The 17529-nt window shown below is 37.8% G+C and overlaps 2 protein-coding genes across 4 annotated transcripts; one reads left to right on the top strand and one right to left on the bottom strand.

Annotated features, from left to right (window-relative positions):
• The first annotated feature begins 635 nt into the window (after window positions 1–635).
• LOC103711667 (transcription factor MYBS3-like) lies at window positions 636–6840 on the top strand. Of its 2 annotated transcripts, XM_008797910.4 has the most exons (4): window positions 636–1449; window positions 3784–3992; window positions 4252–4275; window positions 5999–6840. In XM_008797910.4, the coding sequence occupies exons 1-4, from the start codon at window positions 1179–1181 to the stop codon at window positions 6452–6454; spliced, it is 960 nt and encodes a 319-aa protein (XP_008796132.1). In that variant the 5' UTR covers window positions 636–1178; the 3' UTR covers window positions 6455–6840. The 2 variants fall into 2 exon arrangements, with proteins under 2 accessions (XP_008796132.1, XP_026662237.1); XM_026806436.2 differs by lacking the exon at window positions 4252–4275 and having other exon boundaries at window positions 767–1449; window positions 5999–6454.
• Window positions 6841–9650: 2810 nt separating this feature from the next.
• On the bottom strand, window positions 9651–14089 carry LOC103711666 (2-haloacrylate reductase). 2 transcript variants are annotated; one of them, XM_039126487.1, is made up of 6 exons: window positions 13882–14089; window positions 13565–13703; window positions 11335–11561; window positions 10489–10746; window positions 9802–10188; window positions 9651–9751 (listed from the first exon to the last, which is right to left on the bottom strand). In XM_039126487.1, exons 1-5 carry the CDS (start codon window positions 13921–13923, stop codon window positions 9877–9879), a joined length of 978 nt encoding a protein of 325 aa, XP_038982415.1. In that variant the 5' UTR covers window positions 13924–14089; the 3' UTR covers window positions 9651–9751; window positions 9802–9876. The 2 variants fall into 2 exon arrangements, with proteins under 2 accessions (XP_038982415.1, XP_038982416.1); XM_039126488.1 differs by having other exon boundaries at window positions 9652–9757; window positions 9804–10188.
• Between the last annotated feature and the right edge of the window lie 3440 nt (window positions 14090–17529).

Below are 17529 nucleotides of genomic sequence, written 5' to 3'. Positions count from 1 at the left end.
CTCCACGCCTGGACATGGAGTCTGGAAGTGCTACTAGTCGGCTGGTAGCCTGGGTGGTGCCAGGTGTGACGTACTCACACGGAGGGTCGGTTCGGGTAACCGAGCCGACTCACGGGTGGGGAGGGTATAAGTAAAATAGGTCGGCGTGCCCAACACACGACCCGGTTTGCCCGCATCGAACATTCTCCTGGTGGGGTGGGGGGCCCAGTGGGGGCTGCTACGCGGGGTTGGGCTTGTCCCTTCCTCCCCCCTTCTCCTTTTTGTTTAGCAAAAAAAAAAAAAAAAAAAAAAAAAGAAAAAAGAAGAAGAAGAAGAAGAAGAAGAAGAAGAAGAAGAAGGGGAAAGAGAAGTTAGCAATTTTTTATTTATTTGCCACTAAAAAGTTTAGAAAGGGAAAAACAAACTAAAAATATAATGAATCAAAATACTTTCAAACCTAATTCTTGTAGAATCAAACCATTTTGAAAGGAAGTAACAAATAAACAATGATTCAGGATAATTTAATCATCTCCTGATCATAACATCTCGTATAAAATATTGTGCGCCATGATAAAATTCTTTTCTTTTCTGCCGATTTATTTTTTATTCTTTTTTCAAATTATTTTTTTAGGGAAGCCAGATAAAGCTTAGGCTGCTTAGCTCCTGCCAGGCTAGCCTGAGCGATAATGGTACATGCTTCGAGAGTATCTGCCACGTGGCCAATCCGACGTGTTCCCAAGGGTTAGCGTGGCATCTTTCGTGCGAAAGAAGAAATCACCTTTCTTTGCGCGAATCCACCGTTGGATGGCGCAATGTCCGCTTCATGATCCGTGAGACGGATGAAGGAAGGTGACCGGAATGCTGCTTGGGGGCGCAAATCCAACGGCCAGCGTCGCGAAAGAGCATCAATCATTCTTTCGCGCGAAAGATGCAACCCGAACCCGTGCCGAAAGCACAGGGAGAGGCATCCCCACCTCTCCGCCAACTTCTTATCTCTTGCCATCTCTTCTTTTCAACCCCCTTCCACCACCCCGCTCCTTCGCTTCTCCTTCTCCGCGCTTTCCAACCCTAATTCCCTCTTTTCCTTTTTTTTGCCCTGTGGTCAGTATTATCATCTCCAAACCCTAACCCTAATTACTCTCTTGGATCGGGTGGAGGATTTGTAGCTTAAGGAGAGGAGAGGGTTGGTGGTGGGAGAGATGACGAGGAGGTGCTCTCATTGCTGCCACAACGGCCACAACTCGAGGACGTGCCCTAACCGCGGCGGGGTGAAGATCTTCGGCGTCCGCCTCACGGATGGCTCCATTAGGAAGAGCGCCAGCATGGGCAACCTCTCCCACCTCGCCGCATCCAGCGCCTCGCCGCCCGACGGCCCGGACCCCGGCGCCGCCCCCGCCGCCGCTGCGGAGGGCTACGCCTCTGAGGACTTCGTCCAGGGCTCGTCCTCCAGCTGCCGCGACCGCAAGAAAGGTGTGCCATTCGTGGTCTCTTTTCTCTGTTCCATCTCGTATTGTGAGTCGAAAGACCGTTTCTTTTTTTTAAAAAAAAAAACAAGTTGGGATTTTCTTTTCTTTTTTTTTTGTATTTCGCTGTTTAGATTTAGACTATTTTCTCTTCTCGTAATGTTAATATGGGAGAATACGGCAACCTATTCATTCGTTCATTTATATATTGTCGTTCTAGAATCCCTCCCAAAAATGAATCCTGGCTTCAAATGTAAAATTATTTTAGGTTGAGACTATTTCGTTAATATAACAGGTTTTCTTTAAGGAGTGGGTGGGCAATGTAGTGAAAAATACTTAAAAGTAGTGGGTTTGGTAGTTACTTGAGGAAAGTTCATCTTTTTTATATAATCTCAATGTGTATTATGCCCTTCTCTCATAATGTTCTATAAGTTAAACATGCGTATGCTCTCTGGAAGCCATGTACATGCAATATCATTGTGCAGGAATTCTGTTTCCATTCAGTACTTGAGATGCTTGGGAGCTAAGTGGGTAGAATTTATCAAGGCTGGTGCTTATGTGTATTGTGACTTTTCTGGGATGAGACTGCTGTTCATTCTGACGACAACTTCATTCTATTTCCATTCTTTAGGCATATCCTCTGTTCTAATAGAGTGAGGATAGCCAGACAATCAGCATAATGTCCACTTGTTGGCTTTTGATGTAGAGGAAACGGGAAATCGAAAGGTGGCAAATCCTATGTTCTAATAAAAAGTGAGGATAGCAAGGCAATCAGCATATTGCCTGGTTGTTGGTTTTTAATGTATAGGAAATGGAAGACTTATGAGCATCCGTGTGTGCAAGCATATATTTATGTCTTGATATGTAGGTTGATAGCTAGTAGGCATGTGGGTATATATGTATTTGACAAAGCTTTCATCTTAATCAAGATATTATTTTGTGTCAGTATTGGGGACTCTTTGATACAATATATGTAATCTTGGCCTCTTATTATATCTGCCAATGTAAACTGATATATCTCATGATATTGATAGATATGATAAAAAGATGTTAAATGAGATATTTCAATATTTTCTTTACAAACTAAAATTAGTTTCTCAATTACTAAATTTTAAAACCAATACCTTAAAACAATTAATCTTGCTTCTATCATATTGCCCACTATTTTGATATCTTGGTTCCTTCATTTCAATCGAGATCTTAGAATATTGCATTTCTTTTAAAATCTTTTCAACCTTCCATCATGTCTGAGATAAGCTGCGATCTCAGATCATCTAGGTAATGGCAATATGTCGAGATGGTTGGATATCAGCCTTTAAAAAAACCTTGGTCTTTGGCTTCTTCCCATATGTCAAAAAACTCTGCACAAACTTTTCATAGCCACATCTAGTGGGTTTTGTTAGGAGGGGGATTTAGGACAAAGAAAATAGAATTTTTAGAGAAGAATCTGTCTATAAGCTATAACAGATATTTTTTGATGACTGTTCAAACAGTATGAAACCCTCCAAAAAAATGCGAGTTGTATTACGGACTCCTATGGATGAGTTTCTTTATTGAACTTGAATGTATTTCACTACAATCAAAATACATAAACTAGTTATGTGCTTATTAATTTCTTCACAAAAATGAAGATTTATAAATTTGTAATTTTATCTATCCGTAAGTGTGTACATTTAAAGAGCAACTTATGTCAGACATTTCTTACATTTCAAGAATCTCCACTGTAGACATTCTAAAACTGCATTGCAAGGCAGTATGTTGGATTACTGCTGAGCTTGCAATTTTTTTATTCTTATTTTATTTGTTAATTCTTGGCCATGCATATATGGAGTTCTGTGTTGTGTAACAAGAATACATGATTTAAGTCTCCATTTTCATGAAATATCGATTGAGTTATATTTTTGTAATGGTTCTTCAGTAATTAGTAATATATCAGAAAGTCCTTTCTTAAGCACTTTGTGGAAAGTTGTTGCTCTTTTATGATAACATACCACCTGACTTGGGTGGTCAGTTTGTCTATCTTGAACTTTTAAATTCTAAAACACACACTCATTCACCTAATATCAAGCATAGGCATCCCTTTAATTATATGCAGTGGATAAGTTATCGCATGGGTGGTCTCAGTGCACTTTATTGGACTGATATTGAAATGTGGACTTGGGGCGTGCCCTCTACTGAGTTTCCTTTCTGCTTATAATGTTATTTCTCTTTAATGATAATCTATTTTAAACTAATCTTTTTACATGTTTATCATTGCTATCTGCAAAATTTCAACTGGAGGCCTACTTTGTAAATCTACTACTGCATGATCCTCATCTTTTACGTGATCATTGATTTGCAGGTGTGCCATGGACTAAAGATGAACACAAAATGTTTTTACTGGGCTTGCAAAAGCTTGGGAAAGGCGACTGGCGAGGGATAGCTCGTAACTATGTGGTATCAAGAACACCTACTCAGGTGGCTAGTCATGCTCAAAAATATTTCATTCGACAAACCAATTTGACTAGAAGAAAGCGAAGATCTAGCCTCTTTGACATGGTACCCGATGAGGTTATTCTTTCTCTCTCTCTTATGTTGCATTATTCTTTCTCTCTCTCACACACACATTTATCATGTATTGTGTGCATACATTATTTGTGTGCAAAAATGCTATCACATATTTGTGCTTGTGTACTTGTATCTGCAAGAACAGATGCATACTATGACACAGTAACTAGTCCTCTTAGGGTTAAGCAATTTAGGATCTGCAGGTTACTTCCTATTTAATCAGCTCCACCATAGTTAACCCTTTCTTTTATTATCATGACAGGTCACTGATCTTTTTTCGGAACATGTAAGTGGACAAATTACTTCCAACATTTTCTCTATGTTTAAGAGTTTGTTAAAATTTCAAGGCATTGTGAAGATAATGTACAACTTTATCACCCATACCTTGTTCAAGTCATGAAGTAACTTTTTCGCCGGGTTCCCCCACTGGTGGCTTCTTATCTGGTTTCCTTCTCCAACACTCTCTGCTTGAGATAGCAGGAACAACCCATATATGTTCATATGACAGCATCCTCATAGCACCTCCTGTTGACTCATTTCCTCCATCAGCCCATTGTCTCCTTAAACTGAGAGAACCTAGAGCACCACCATTCTAGAGCTTGTAGCACAGAACATTTGATTGGAGAATGGCACCTACAGATGTCCCCAACCCTTCCACAGATGGGTAAAGTTGCAAGGAAATAGAGAGGGAGAACCTATCTTGGTTCTCACCAAAACCAGTGTCTAGGTCAACAAATGGCCAGGCATGTAAAAGCACGTTATCGAAAGGGGGAATTTCTGTAGCTAGTAAATCAAGGATGTCCTACCCACCAAACAAAAAAAAATTAAATCTTTGCTAGTTCCTAATATAAGAAGCAAATATTCCTATTAAATCAAGCAGGAATTATTAAATTTCGGATACATGATTTAGACCTATTTATTGAGATCATCTTCTGAGTGAAGCACTTCAAGGCCGTACCCTTCAATTTTATATGTCAATTCTGCAACAGTATGCTGAATTTCAGATAGTCTTAGGTAAAATCCAGAGAAGTCAAATTCTTACTCTGCTTGCGTCTTCTTGAAATAGTATTAATTAAATATTGGGTAACTTTCTGTAATAGCTAGGGCTGCAATTTGGGTGGGTTGGGTCAGATTCAGCGTAGACTCTTTAACCCAGCCCAACCTCTGCCAACCCTCTCCCAATCCAACCTGGTCTCAAGTTGGGATTTCTTTAACCCAACCCAAACCAAATCCATCTTAAGTTAAATTCAAGTTGTATCAGGTTAATTGGACCAGGTTGAGTTGGGCCGCATTGATTGGATAGGGTTAAATAAGAATCTTAAGACAGGCAAAAAGGTTGGGACATTTTTTAGTAGATTGGTTTTTGTTGGGTCGAGACCTCAATTATTCATCAATTTAGATGGTGTACTTATACATAATTTAACAAGACGAAAGAGATAATTATATAAAATACATAAGAAACTTGAAACATAAATATGAATTGCAAAGACAAATATCAGTTATTTATTAATTTATATATCAGGTTAAGTCTGGCTAGTGTTGGATTCAGGTTGGGTTTAGTATCAACCCTAACCCAACCCAATTTGAGGCTGGCTAGTGTTTGAAGTCCAGGCTCAACCCGAATCTATAAAACCTTAACCAACCCTATCTAATGAGCGGGTTGGATGAGTGGGTTTGGGTTGAGCCCATCCCACATTACTTCCCTACTTATAACGTGGATAACCCAAGTTGCATCCCTAGTTATAACTGCTATCCCATAAACCTGTATTGACAGGGAGTAACAGGAACCTTCATCAAAAAAAAAAAAAAAAGACGGGAGTAACAGGAACGTAGTGGTCAGATGGGATAAAAATTCAAAGAGGTCAGAACTAAGTTGTCTGGTTTTTGAAATTATCTCTCTGTACTGTTATAGAAAGCAGCGAGTGAGTCTGGGAGGAAACCTTTAAAATGTCACATATAATTTATGTGATGTCGGTATTCATGACTGTCATGCTTTGTAATTTTTTCAGCCAGTCGAGCCCCAGCCTACTCCAATGAACTGTGAAGAACCAGAAATGCAATGCAGCAAACCACCGTCAGAACCTCCGGCCATGGATGAGGAAGCTAAGTCAAAGCATTCTGATAATCCAGTTGTAGAGACAGCTGATCCGGAGCCAGAGACCTTGCAATGCAGTTATCCAGTGATACCTCCGGCTTATTTCTCACCCTTTTTTCAATTTTATATCCCTTGTTGGCCAGGTTACCAAACAGATGCTTCAGAGAAGCAGGGACATGAAATTGTTAAGCCAACAGCAATGCATCCAAGGACTCCCATAGACATCGATGAGCTTGTTGGCATGTCGAAACTGAGCATAGAAGAACCAATGGGTGAAAGAGCACCTTTATCACTGTCATCAAATCTGCTTGGAGGATCAAGTAGGCAATCTGCTTTCCATGCTAATCCATCCACAAGGACTCAAGCATGAATTCTTGCACCAATCATAACCATGCAGTCTAGGGATCCGACTGTTCATTTGGAGCTGCAAACTCGAGGCGTGCTCAGTGGTGACCAACCTTGCTGCTTTCCTGTTAATACAAGATAAATTAACTGCATACTGGACTGTTTAATGCAGTTTATATGCAAGTGTTTTTCTGTGTAATTTGTTTACATGGTAGATTATAATAGTGACCAACTTTTGTTCTTTTGAAGTAGTGACTGATAGTCCTGACAGTTAGCCTTAGGACTTGTAGTACAGATTTCACCATTGCTGTTTAGTTTATATCCCGCATCTATTTATTGATAGAAATGTTGATTTTGAAGACCTTTTATTGTTGGAGTTCCCATGTCTAGCAAAGCAAATCTTCCTTTAAATATTTTTTTGGCTTTTCTGAATTTCAGTATTGGCTTTATTGGATGTTTGGAAGTAAACAGAACATTATTGGGCTGGTCCACGTGCTCTTTTATCTGTTAAGGATGATGTAATTCTAGATTCCTTTCGCTTATATTCTCTCAAAATTCATGCTTTTACATTTGAATTTAAGTGCTGCATTTCCCAAAGTCATCTTGATGGCCTACTGTTTCCCAATTCATTTATGCTAGCCTCACTCTGCAGTTTCAGCTTGCTATTTGATCAGCAGCATTGCCAGCATTAATCTTGAGGGCCAAACATTTGAATATACTGCTGATGTTAGGCTTTGATCTTGATGCCTTTTCTTAATATTCCAGTGCCCCATCATCATTGTTGATTCCTTTATTTTATTTTATATTTTGATGTTTCATTTTCAACCAGAGGAATTTATTTCATAGTTTTGTGATTTTTGATGTCCTTGACATGCTGGTGCAGAATTCAGTTGGCCTTCCATCAATATTGGCTGCTTGTATCTTAGGTAGAGCATGTTCCAATGACAGGCCACTGTATCGATAACTTCTAGGGTTTTTTTCTTTTTCTTTTCTTTTTTTTGAAGTATTCTAAATTCTAATAATGTATAATTTATAATAGCTCTCTCTCTCTTCAAAGAGAGAATCCCTATGCAGGAACTTGAAAGAGGACTAACATGTTACCCAAGGTGTCTGATGCATGAAAAGTGGATAATTAATAAAGCTCTGGAGATGTTGATCATTATCATGCATAGCATCTGTTGGATCAAGGTTGTTTTATATCAAAATGATCATGAGATTTTTTTTTTAACTGATGATGATTTATTGATGCACATAGCAAATATGAATGAATACTTTATTAAAAATGGATAACTAAACAATTCATGTATCCTTTTGTGTAGGTCAAATCCTATTCTGAATTATGATTTAGCGCCTGAGGTTATCCGCCATGCAACTAAGTTTGCATTTAGTTTTAAGGATTAAAGGGCTAAACACCTTTTTTTATCAGAACTTTGCAACAAAATTCCACAACCCTGTGCAAGATCAAGCTTTTCAGATGGTTGTCCTCGACTCGTTGTGGTCCAAATCGGTCCACATCAGTCTGACCTAAGCCCAACCAAATTTTCAATATAAACGCACGTATGCAAAAATCTCTTTATTATTATTATTTTTTTGTGAAGGGAAAAACCTCCTTCACATATAAAACATACCTTGCGCACTGCACAACTTGGTCCAAGCTGGCCTGCATACTTTTGCCGCAGGTGAGGTCCAGACTTCAAAAAATGCATGGGTCGGCCAAAAATAATCTTTGAATGGGCAAAGGATTGGGGAACCCTTGGTATCTGACTTCTTTACAAGTTTACATGTAAGTATATTACCATATGCACACATATTATGTATTGTTTGCTTGTATCATTATTCCATAATTCAACATCTAACTGAAGTCAATTTGGGTTGATGCATTAACATACATGTATCTATGTAACTATCACTGTTTTTAATGTGTAACTAATCAGCAAATCTGATTTGGTGGGAGGAGTTATATGCTGATGTGCAACCATATTTAATGACTGTTCAGTTTTCTTTCAGAACATATTTTATGCGAAGCAACCACGGATGTGTTTAATTGAATAAATTCGTCTTGGTTTGGAATAAACTTGTTTTAATAACACTCAACAAACCAATTCGAATAGCAGCTCTTATTCCCGCAAATAGAACCCCTCCTGTTTGGGTAATTTTTTAATAACACCTATTTATTTTTATGTTTTGCATAAACTTGTTTCGATAGTAACTCGACCTCACTATCCGGATAAATTTGTTTTAATAAAACTTAACCACCCTTTCAGCGGAGCAGTTCTTATTCCATCAGATAAGGCTGACTTGGTTTGTCTATATTTACATGATTTTTTTTTGGTAGTAGTGCATCCATATGATTGACATAGTGATCTGTAGGCATCTATGGATGCATCAATAAAACTAAGCTTCGGACATCCATTTATTTGTAAGCATTATTGCCCATACATTTTTCTCAAGCGACCTGGTCCCATCAGCAGCTTTCATGCTTCAAATTTTACAATTACAATCGAATCAGCAAGGATTCGGGCTGGGCAACTCCAGAACTTCTTCCAATCAGAATATATGACTCCAACTATACCTGCTTAATTACATGATTACACCAATCAGATTTGAGTCCCTCCGTGTGCACACATCCAATTAGACAACCAAAAATAGGTTGCTCCTGTATACAGGCAGCTTCCCCTAATTTATCTTTCTAATCCTACATCTTCACAATGAGATTGGACCAGCAATTTAGGGTTAGGACTGATCTAGTAACTCCATTTTGAGCTCTATCACTCGCAAAACTATTAATAAAACTGTTTATATTTTCAAGAGTTAATTAGATTTTCAATGAGATAAACATTTTCACCTGCCGGTATTCCCCACTATTGCAAACTCCCAACCATCTCGGAGTGCCCAACACACGGCCATTTCTGCCCGTATCGAACATTCTCCTGGCAGGTTGGGGGCCCAGTGGGGGTTGCTACGCGGGGTTGGGCTTGTCCCTCCCCCTCCCTTCCCTTTTTTTTAGCAAAAAAAAAAAAAAAAAAAAACTCCCAACCATCTGCGCTGCCTCGAAGCCCATCCACTCACATGTCGGCCTGCTGGGACTAAGAATTTGCATGAAATTGCTTCTCAGGCTGAAGATTGCCCTCTCTCAATATAGACATAAGCATGGAAAACAATTAAGAATCAAACAACTGCTTTTCTCATTTGGTCCTATGCCATTTCTTAAGACCCAGAACAAAATAAAAAACATCAAACACTTGTTATTGACAAATTCTAGACCATGATTTTATTACATGTTTATGAAAGACAGAAGCAGCATTTATAGTAATATATATATATATATATATATATATATATATATATATATATATATATATATATATATATAAAATATCCATATGATTCATATTTTTCTCGGAATTATTCACCAACAATTTAATACACACAGAAGTCACACTTCATCTAGCTATCAGGCATCAGCACTATGGAACCAGAAGTTTTCCTTGCTTCAAGATCAGCATGGACACGTGCTGCATCAGACAATGGGCAGGTGTGGTTGATGCGAACCCGCAGCACACCAGATGCAACATTAGCAAAGACCTCCCCAGCAGCTTCCAGAAGCTCTTCGCGGGTAGCAGTGTAATGCAAGAGACTAGGCCTGGTGAGGAACAAAGATTTTGGAACAAGGTCGCTTAGTGGAATTGGATCTGGTCTTCCTGATGACTGCCCAAAGCTGACCATGTATCCACGGGACATTAAGCATGCCAAGGATCCCTGCATATGAGAGAACTCTCAAATGAATCTCCAGTTGCTATTACGTTGCTTTACAATTTATATTTTCTTTCACCACTGTCACAGCTAGCACCCAAGGAAGAAACATAATTTCATGGAAAGATTTGTACTTAAAATGCAAAATAATATTACTTATCAATCTGAACAGCACATGCCATTTCAGTTCTCCTTAATCATCATGCATAATTAGTCAAAATAAGGCATGAACTGAATTCTAATATGTACAGCGATTAGACCATTAGCTGTAAAGAGAAATATTTCAGCAAAGGTAGTATACCCTACCTGGAATGTATCTCTTCCAACAGAATCATAGACAACATTAACTCCTTTGCCAGATGTAATCTCATTGACCTTGGCTACAAAGTCCTCCTTTGTGTAAATTATGATATGGTGGCATCCATCGTCAGCTGCTTGAGCTGCTTTCTCTTCACTTGAAACAGTTCCAATGACTGTGGCACCTAGGGCCTTTGCCCATTGACAAAGTAGAGAACCAACACCACCAGCCGCAGCATGAACAAGAACAGTGTGCCCTGCTTTCACCTGGAATCCAAATAGAATTAGATCCTATTAATTTAAACAGTGCAATACAGAATGATAATCAATGACTATTGTCACATGATCCTCAAACTTATGCAGCTTAATATCACTGATGGTTAAAAGCAAAACCAGTAAAATCATTTAAGAGATTTATAGTCATCTCAAGAGCCATTTGGATTTCAATCAACATCATAGTAGATTACAATTAAGACCGTGTGCTCTTACAGGAGAAATTGATTGGTGGCATATTTTGCCAGGCCAACAAAAAGAAAGTCTAATCGATCGAATATGTCATGTCATTTCTTGTAAAAGGTTAATGTGGTCAGTTAGAGAAGTAACATTTATGCTGTTCATTGAAACTATATCTCATGTAGCAGCACGTATGGGTGCTTGTGCATGTGTGTTTTCTTCCCCCGAACATGTAAGGGGTATTCATACTAGTAGTAGCATTAAGAACATAGAGCCAAGAACAGCAGAGTCCCTAATTACTCCACCTTAAGTTGGCTCACAAGTGAGAAAAAATAGAACTACTCAAATAATTATGCAAGAGATTACAAAATGTCTGGAAACTCGGAAATGAGCAGAATCAACCTTGAAGCATTGTCGAAGTAGAACATAAGCAGTCATGCCCTTCAGCATAACAGATGCTGCTACTTTATGATCAACTGAAGGCGGAACAGGAACTGCAACACTTGCTGGAAGAATTTGCTCTTCAGCATAAGAACCCATTGGATTGCCAGCATAAGCAACAATATCCCCTACTTTTCTTCCAGTAAGCCCAGGGCCTACGGCAGTTACCACTCCCACAGCTTCCATTCCTGAATATATAACCAGTGAGATCACAATCACACAACCAAAAAAGGACTGGAAACAGAGCAACCACCAGCAAACAAGAAGCCATCATATCAATACTTGCCTATTGAACTCTTGTTCCAAGTTATGACAAAGTGTAAAAAATGCAAATTCTAAATCTTATTTTTTTTATATATTTTGGATAAACATCATTAAAATCAACAGTGTCCATCCTTTAGTGACAAAGTTAGGAAGACCAGTGGAGAATGTCTGGCATAAATTTTCACTTCAACATAATAATAAAGTTTCAAGCCTTTTATGACTTTGCGAGAATCAAGTCTCAACTCAAGCATCAATTTATTAAAGAAGAATCAATACATAGTATCTCATAGAGGAGTGCGTACCTACCTAGCTTGCCTTGCAGTACATATGTATTTTAATCTCAAATTATCCTTTTATAGCTAAATAAGGAATAAAAAAGACGGAAGAGAAAAATCTGCTGAGATCAAATCAGTAAGTGTCACAAGAATAGAAACCCAAGGTGGCCAGACTAATTACAACATGAATCATGATATAAACTATCACCCAAAACAAAGCAGCCAATATATGGAGCCATCAATAAACATTCTAGCAAATTTGGTATGAGTCCCCTCAAATTTGGTCTCTCTCTCTCTCTCTCTCTCTCTCTCTCACACACACACACACACACACACACACACACACAGACACACACACACACACACACCCCCACCCACCAGAATACAACCAGCTTTTTGAATCTTATATTACTAATCTTTGTTATCTAATTGCTATCAAGGCTGAGAACCGTAAAACTGGTTAGTGACTTCATGTATACTTTAAAGCTACCATTGAATATATTTTGGTCCCCCCTCAATCTAGACTTTTAAGCTCACTCATGAAACCCCGCTCAAGAAAATCCTCCAAATCTACAGTACATAAAGGCAAGCCATCTCAGGCAGTTTTCCCTCATTAAAACTTATGTAACATTCTAACTCTACCCTTCTAATTTTACCAAGATTAAAAGCCTCATCTCAATTATGCTCACATCTCTTTCCATGGCTCAACATTTTGTGTCATACAAGTAAGATATGTCACAATAGTTTCAACAACCGCATACATCTCACAAATCAAGTCTTCTATGTCCACATTGAATTTATCTTGTTTGAGACACCCATATCTCATATGTTAATCAAGCCAAGATAGCAAAAGCTAGCAGGCTGGTACCTCTTAAAGCGAAATTCTATTGCATGCTTAGTTTCACATTGAGTTGCATTTTTATGTGCTCTGTTTTGGTTAAAGTAACTTTGAACATTCAAAAAAAATGAAGCTCTCTTACTTGTCTTAGCCGATTTAAATTTCACATTCACAACCCTAGAAGATTCACCAACCTAAACTAAATCCAGTATTACACAAAGCATGGATCTCTTGATTACTAGAAGTTAATGCACATTTGTCAACTGTTTTGGTTAATGCATTTGCCTTGACTGACATTTACTAATATTGTTCTTCTTGCACTTAGTGTATGAATCTAAAACTAGTCACCAATACCTTACAATCCTTGCATGTTGATCTTCCCTTCTTTTGCTGAAAAAGTAAGCTATTTTTGACAAATTTGATCCACTATTGGATGTTACTAAATGCTCATCTCTCTTCTTGGATAATATCTACTGATTTCATAATGCAGATAATATCTACCTATTTCATAATGCGATATCTTGGATTCTTATGTGGATAAGCTTTTCCTCTTTTGTATCTTCACCTTTTTTGGAAACACCAATTACCGGATTTCAAAAAAACATCACCATGCATCAGTAGCTACTAGTAAGGTACCGGTACGGTACATAACATATCCGTACGGCATACAGTACCGGATAGCGGATCTTGCTCTTTATAAACAATTAATCAAGCAGTTTCATAGCAGGCATCACCTCAGAAAAATCTCTTTTTTTTTCATCATTTATCATCCCGAAACATCAAGAAAAAAAAAAATAAGTAAAAGAAAATCTACCGGGAGTGAAAGGCATCTCTGCTTTGTATACTCCTTTGCGAAAATACACATCGATGAAGTTGACGCCAATCGCTTTGTTCTTCACCCGGATCTCCCCCTCCTTGGGTTCCCCAATCTCCACATCCTCCCATTTCATCACCTTTTCACCATCCAAAAAAAAACAAAGGTTAGCAATTTCTTATCCAAGATTAAAAAAGGGATCGGGAAATAGAAGTAGAGACACCGAATTAACGGGGAAGAGGGCGTCAGATGGTATGGCATAATTTCAATAACAAATACTTAAAGAATAATATCAAAAGAGAGATGAGAGAGCGAGCCTCGGGGCCGCCGAGCTCGTGGACTCGGATCGCCTTCACCATCTTCGCCGCCGCCGCCGCCGCCGCCGCCGCCGACGCTCTGAACGTCCGGACGGCGGGTTTGAGAGGGGAGAGGATTTAGGGAATTTTGGAGCAGACTGGAGTGGGTTTCAAAAAAAAGGGGGTGCTGAGGAAAAAGACCTTCTAGAAAGTGAACATATGATCCATCATCGGGTGGGAAGGTTCTGAATTTTGACGTGCCACAAAATTCTTGATCAAATTCTGATCATTCTTTCGGTGGGATGAGGCCTCGTACAGGCTGCAATGCGGGGGTGGACTTGTCACTTCTTTCTTTCTTTCTTTCCTTTTTTAACCAATTTTTTTTTAAAAAAACCGCTTCTGCACCTCAGTCCGGGGTGAAGTAAAGATGGCATAGGCTGGTCTAAGCCATGCTCAGTATATAGTTATGCTGGAAGATGATTCGGTTACGGTGATCGACTGAATCCAGAAACATATCAGCGGTATGGATGAGTGCCACCCCTTGCTTCGAGATATTCATACCATAGTTAGTGGCGATGTGGCCTTCCAAGCTGAAGCTAATAGGGCTGCAGATTGAGTGACCTTATTTGTATGTGGCTGATTACTCTAGAGAGATCTATTGTTTGGAAATAGAGAGTTGCGTAGAGCACTCCGAGACTTACTGTTTTTTTAACCTTTTTAGATATATCCGTACTAGAATCGTATGAATCATCTGTTGCAGCCAAAAAAAAAAAAAAAAAAAAAAAGGACCCGATTCAATTGGGCTTGATAAGGCGATGCTCGGTTTCCTGATTTCACGAATTTCACAGAATTGAGGTTTTAAGAAACCTACTTAAGACATCCATGATTCGAGGAATTCCATGCTAGAAAGTCTGCGGATCTACATTTTTTTTTTTTTTTTTGCTGTAAAAGAATTAGCAAATCACAATATTTTACCGCATTAGCTTCCGGTCATTACCATTTACCACCCTACTGGCACTCTGGTGCTTGGAGTTCTGAGACACCGGCGCACAAATGATAGATGAACAGTCAAAAGACCAATAAAAAAAAAAGTAGGAAGGATTCTGATTATGAACAGAATCAATCCTTCCATGACTGGACTCTGGGTCCAGGTTACCGGCTCATTTGATTCCATCACCAGATCAGTCAGTTAGACCAGGTTTATATTAAAATTATTTAAAATTTATAATTAATAAAGTTATATTATATATATATATATATTATGTTCTACCAAAGAAAAAGGAATTAAAATCATATTTCTATAAAAATAATTGATTACATAATACCTATTTAAAATAGCTTCATGTAATAAGATAGAGTAAGTATAATAATAAAACATCTTAATGATAGAAATTGTTGTAGAGACTTTTCCTATAATTGTTGGAGTGTTTGAGAGACTTTTCGTAAACTAAATCCTAGCTGAAGTTCTATTGTCAAAACTTACTTAGTCCTAGTTTTAACCCACTCTGGTTCATTGATTTTTCCTAAAAGTCAACCATGGTCTATGGTTTTAGGCCGATCTAATTGTATTTTAGGTCCCATTAAGAAATCAGACCAACCAGAGATTCGATTCACCGATTTTCAACCCGACCAACCTATATTTAATAACTAGGTTACACCTATATATGCATACCATGATAGATATTATTTATCTATTTTTTGGCAATTAGATATTATTCATCTATTTAGAATAATATTTTTTAGGCTTCACCATAGAATCTAGAAGGAGGATGGATATAGGAAGAGCATGAGACAAGATATGATGGTTAAAAATTTCTAATCTAGGAAGCATTATTCTAAGATAAGCCAAAAAAATATTTAAAATATGAATATAAATATAAATATAAGAATTTATTAAAAATCACGAGGAGGATTTAGTTTTTATTGAATTGATATTAGTTTCTCACTTCAGTTTCTCAAATATGTGGCAGTTTGATGGTAACCACAAAAATAATACATAGAAACCCTTCTATTTAAAAGGCTATGCCACATTAATTGTTACATATTTGGGTATCATGAACTAGTTCCTCTGTCTAGCATTGCACCAATTTTCATGTTCACCTCTCATTTATTTCCACCATGACAAAATGATAGACTTGAGTGAGATCAAGAAGTGAGAAATGAACTTGCCTCAACAACACACAAGATTTTTTTCAAAGCAAATGAAGCAAGCACGCAAACAAATGCTTGTAGGTTTTTGGAAATTAAGGTCTTCACCCCATGCATGCAAAAATAAATGTTCATTAAGATCTTAACATTATTTCGTTTTGTGGGAGGCTACTGTCACCTTTCTAAGTGATTTATAGAAAAAAAAAAAGAAATATAAATCCGGAGTTTTTGCCTCCTGACACTCAGAATCACTTCAATTTTAAGAATTGATTAGAGAAAAACTTTTTCCAGAAAAAACTTCAGGAAAGTTGAGGATTTTCTACTTATGGACTTAGACTATCCATAAGATATTTTTCAAAGCAATGAAGAGATCTAGAAGTAAGCGCATAAAAAGGTTCATAAGTTCCAGGAACCAATTTCATTCCTTCAGAGGCTCTACCTCCTTCCTATGCCATTTCAAGAAAAAAGAAATATAAATCAAGTTTTTTTTTTTCCCTTGTGAAACTCAAAATCACTTCATTTTAAGCTCTGACTGGAGAAAATATTTTTCAAAAAAGATTTTAGGGATTTTGAGAAGTTTTTAGTTACAGGACTTCGACTATCCTGAAAATATCTTCAAAGTAATGAAAAGATATAGTGAAGCAAGCGTCCAAAAACAAATATTCATAGGATCTTGCAAAGTAAGGCCTTGTAACATATTTCATCCCTTTCATAGGCATTTCCACCTTCCTATTCCATTTCTAGAAGAAATAAAAAAAAAAAAAGAAAGATAGAGTCTTTTTCCTCCTAAGATTCTGAATCACTTTGATTTCATGGATTCATTTGGGGAAAACATATTTCAAGAAAGAATTTAGGAAAGGTGGCGACTTCTTTTAGTATGCTATTAATCTATATATACAGTTAGAAAGGAATTAGAGAATTTTTCAAAGACATGAGAGTTCATTGCAAGAGCTAATTGGTACTATCTTCTATTGACGCAATCTTTTCTTGAAAAGAAAATTGAAGGACTTAGATCTAATCAAGGTGAGGAGTACATCTCTAAAGGCAGACTCTTAGTAACATTTGTTGTATGGCAACAAAAAGCATGGGACATGAAGCAAAAGACAGGGCTTCTAAATGGCTGCTTTTGGGACGTAGATGAGGAATTACACCTTGAAAGCACCAGATTTATGCTAAGCGCATCAGCCTTTTAAGGTGATGACAGCTAATTTAAGCCCTGAGGATAAGTACAACCACAACACCAAGATCCTTCTACTAAAGTCATCCCCTGTTTCTACATTAATTGCTGTCTAGAGAAACAATCTCCATTACAGTGGCCTTCCTCTGGTCTTTCTTATTGCATTTTCCCATGCTTCATTTGGTCACTGTCTCCAGTACAAAGCACATCCACTTAGTCCAACAATGTTAAGAGTTAATCAACACTCAAGACAATAATGAATTTGGTTGTCCACAGATTTGAAGCAAGTATTACTCTATAATGAGTTCCAAAGAACTTGAAGTACTAAAGAAGGATCAATGTCA

The sequence above is a fragment of the Phoenix dactylifera genome, chromosome 5 (genome assembly GCF_009389715.1).
Source record: "Phoenix dactylifera cultivar Barhee BC4 chromosome 5, palm_55x_up_171113_PBpolish2nd_filt_p, whole genome shotgun sequence".
Lineage (NCBI taxonomy): Eukaryota > Viridiplantae > Streptophyta > Magnoliopsida > Arecales > Arecaceae > Phoenix > Phoenix dactylifera.
Note: the sequence above shows the minus strand (reverse complement) of the source record. Positions and strands in the feature narration are given on the sequence as shown.

What these genes read in the sequence shown, in the direction of transcription:
- LOC103711667 (XM_008797910.4), top strand. Translation starts at nt 1,179, where the DNA reads ATGACGAGGAGGTGCTCTCATTGCTGCCACAACGGCCACAACTCGAGG. An exon ending in CTGCCGCGACCGCAAGAAAG is followed by an intron (nt 1,450 to 3,783) that starts GTGTGCCATTCG and finishes ATTGATTTGCAG; the next exon opens with GTGTGCCATGGACTAAAGAT. An exon ending in CTGATCTTTTTTCGGAACAT is followed by an intron (nt 4,276 to 5,998) that starts GTAAGTGGACAA and finishes TAATTTTTTCAG; the next exon opens with CCAGTCGAGCCCCAGCCTAC.
- LOC103711666 (XM_039126487.1), bottom strand. Translation starts at nt 13,923, where the DNA reads ATGGTGAAGGCGATCCGAGTCCACGAGCTCGGCGGCCCCGAG. An exon ending in AGAGATGCCTTTCACTCCCG is followed by an intron (nt 11,562 to 13,564) that starts GTAGATTTTCTT and finishes TTATATATTCAG; the next exon opens with GAATGGAAGCTGTGGGAGTG. An exon ending in TACTTCGACAATGCTTCAAG is followed by an intron (nt 10,747 to 11,334) that starts GTTGATTCTGCT and finishes TTTGGATTCCAG; the next exon opens with GTGAAAGCAGGGCACACTGT.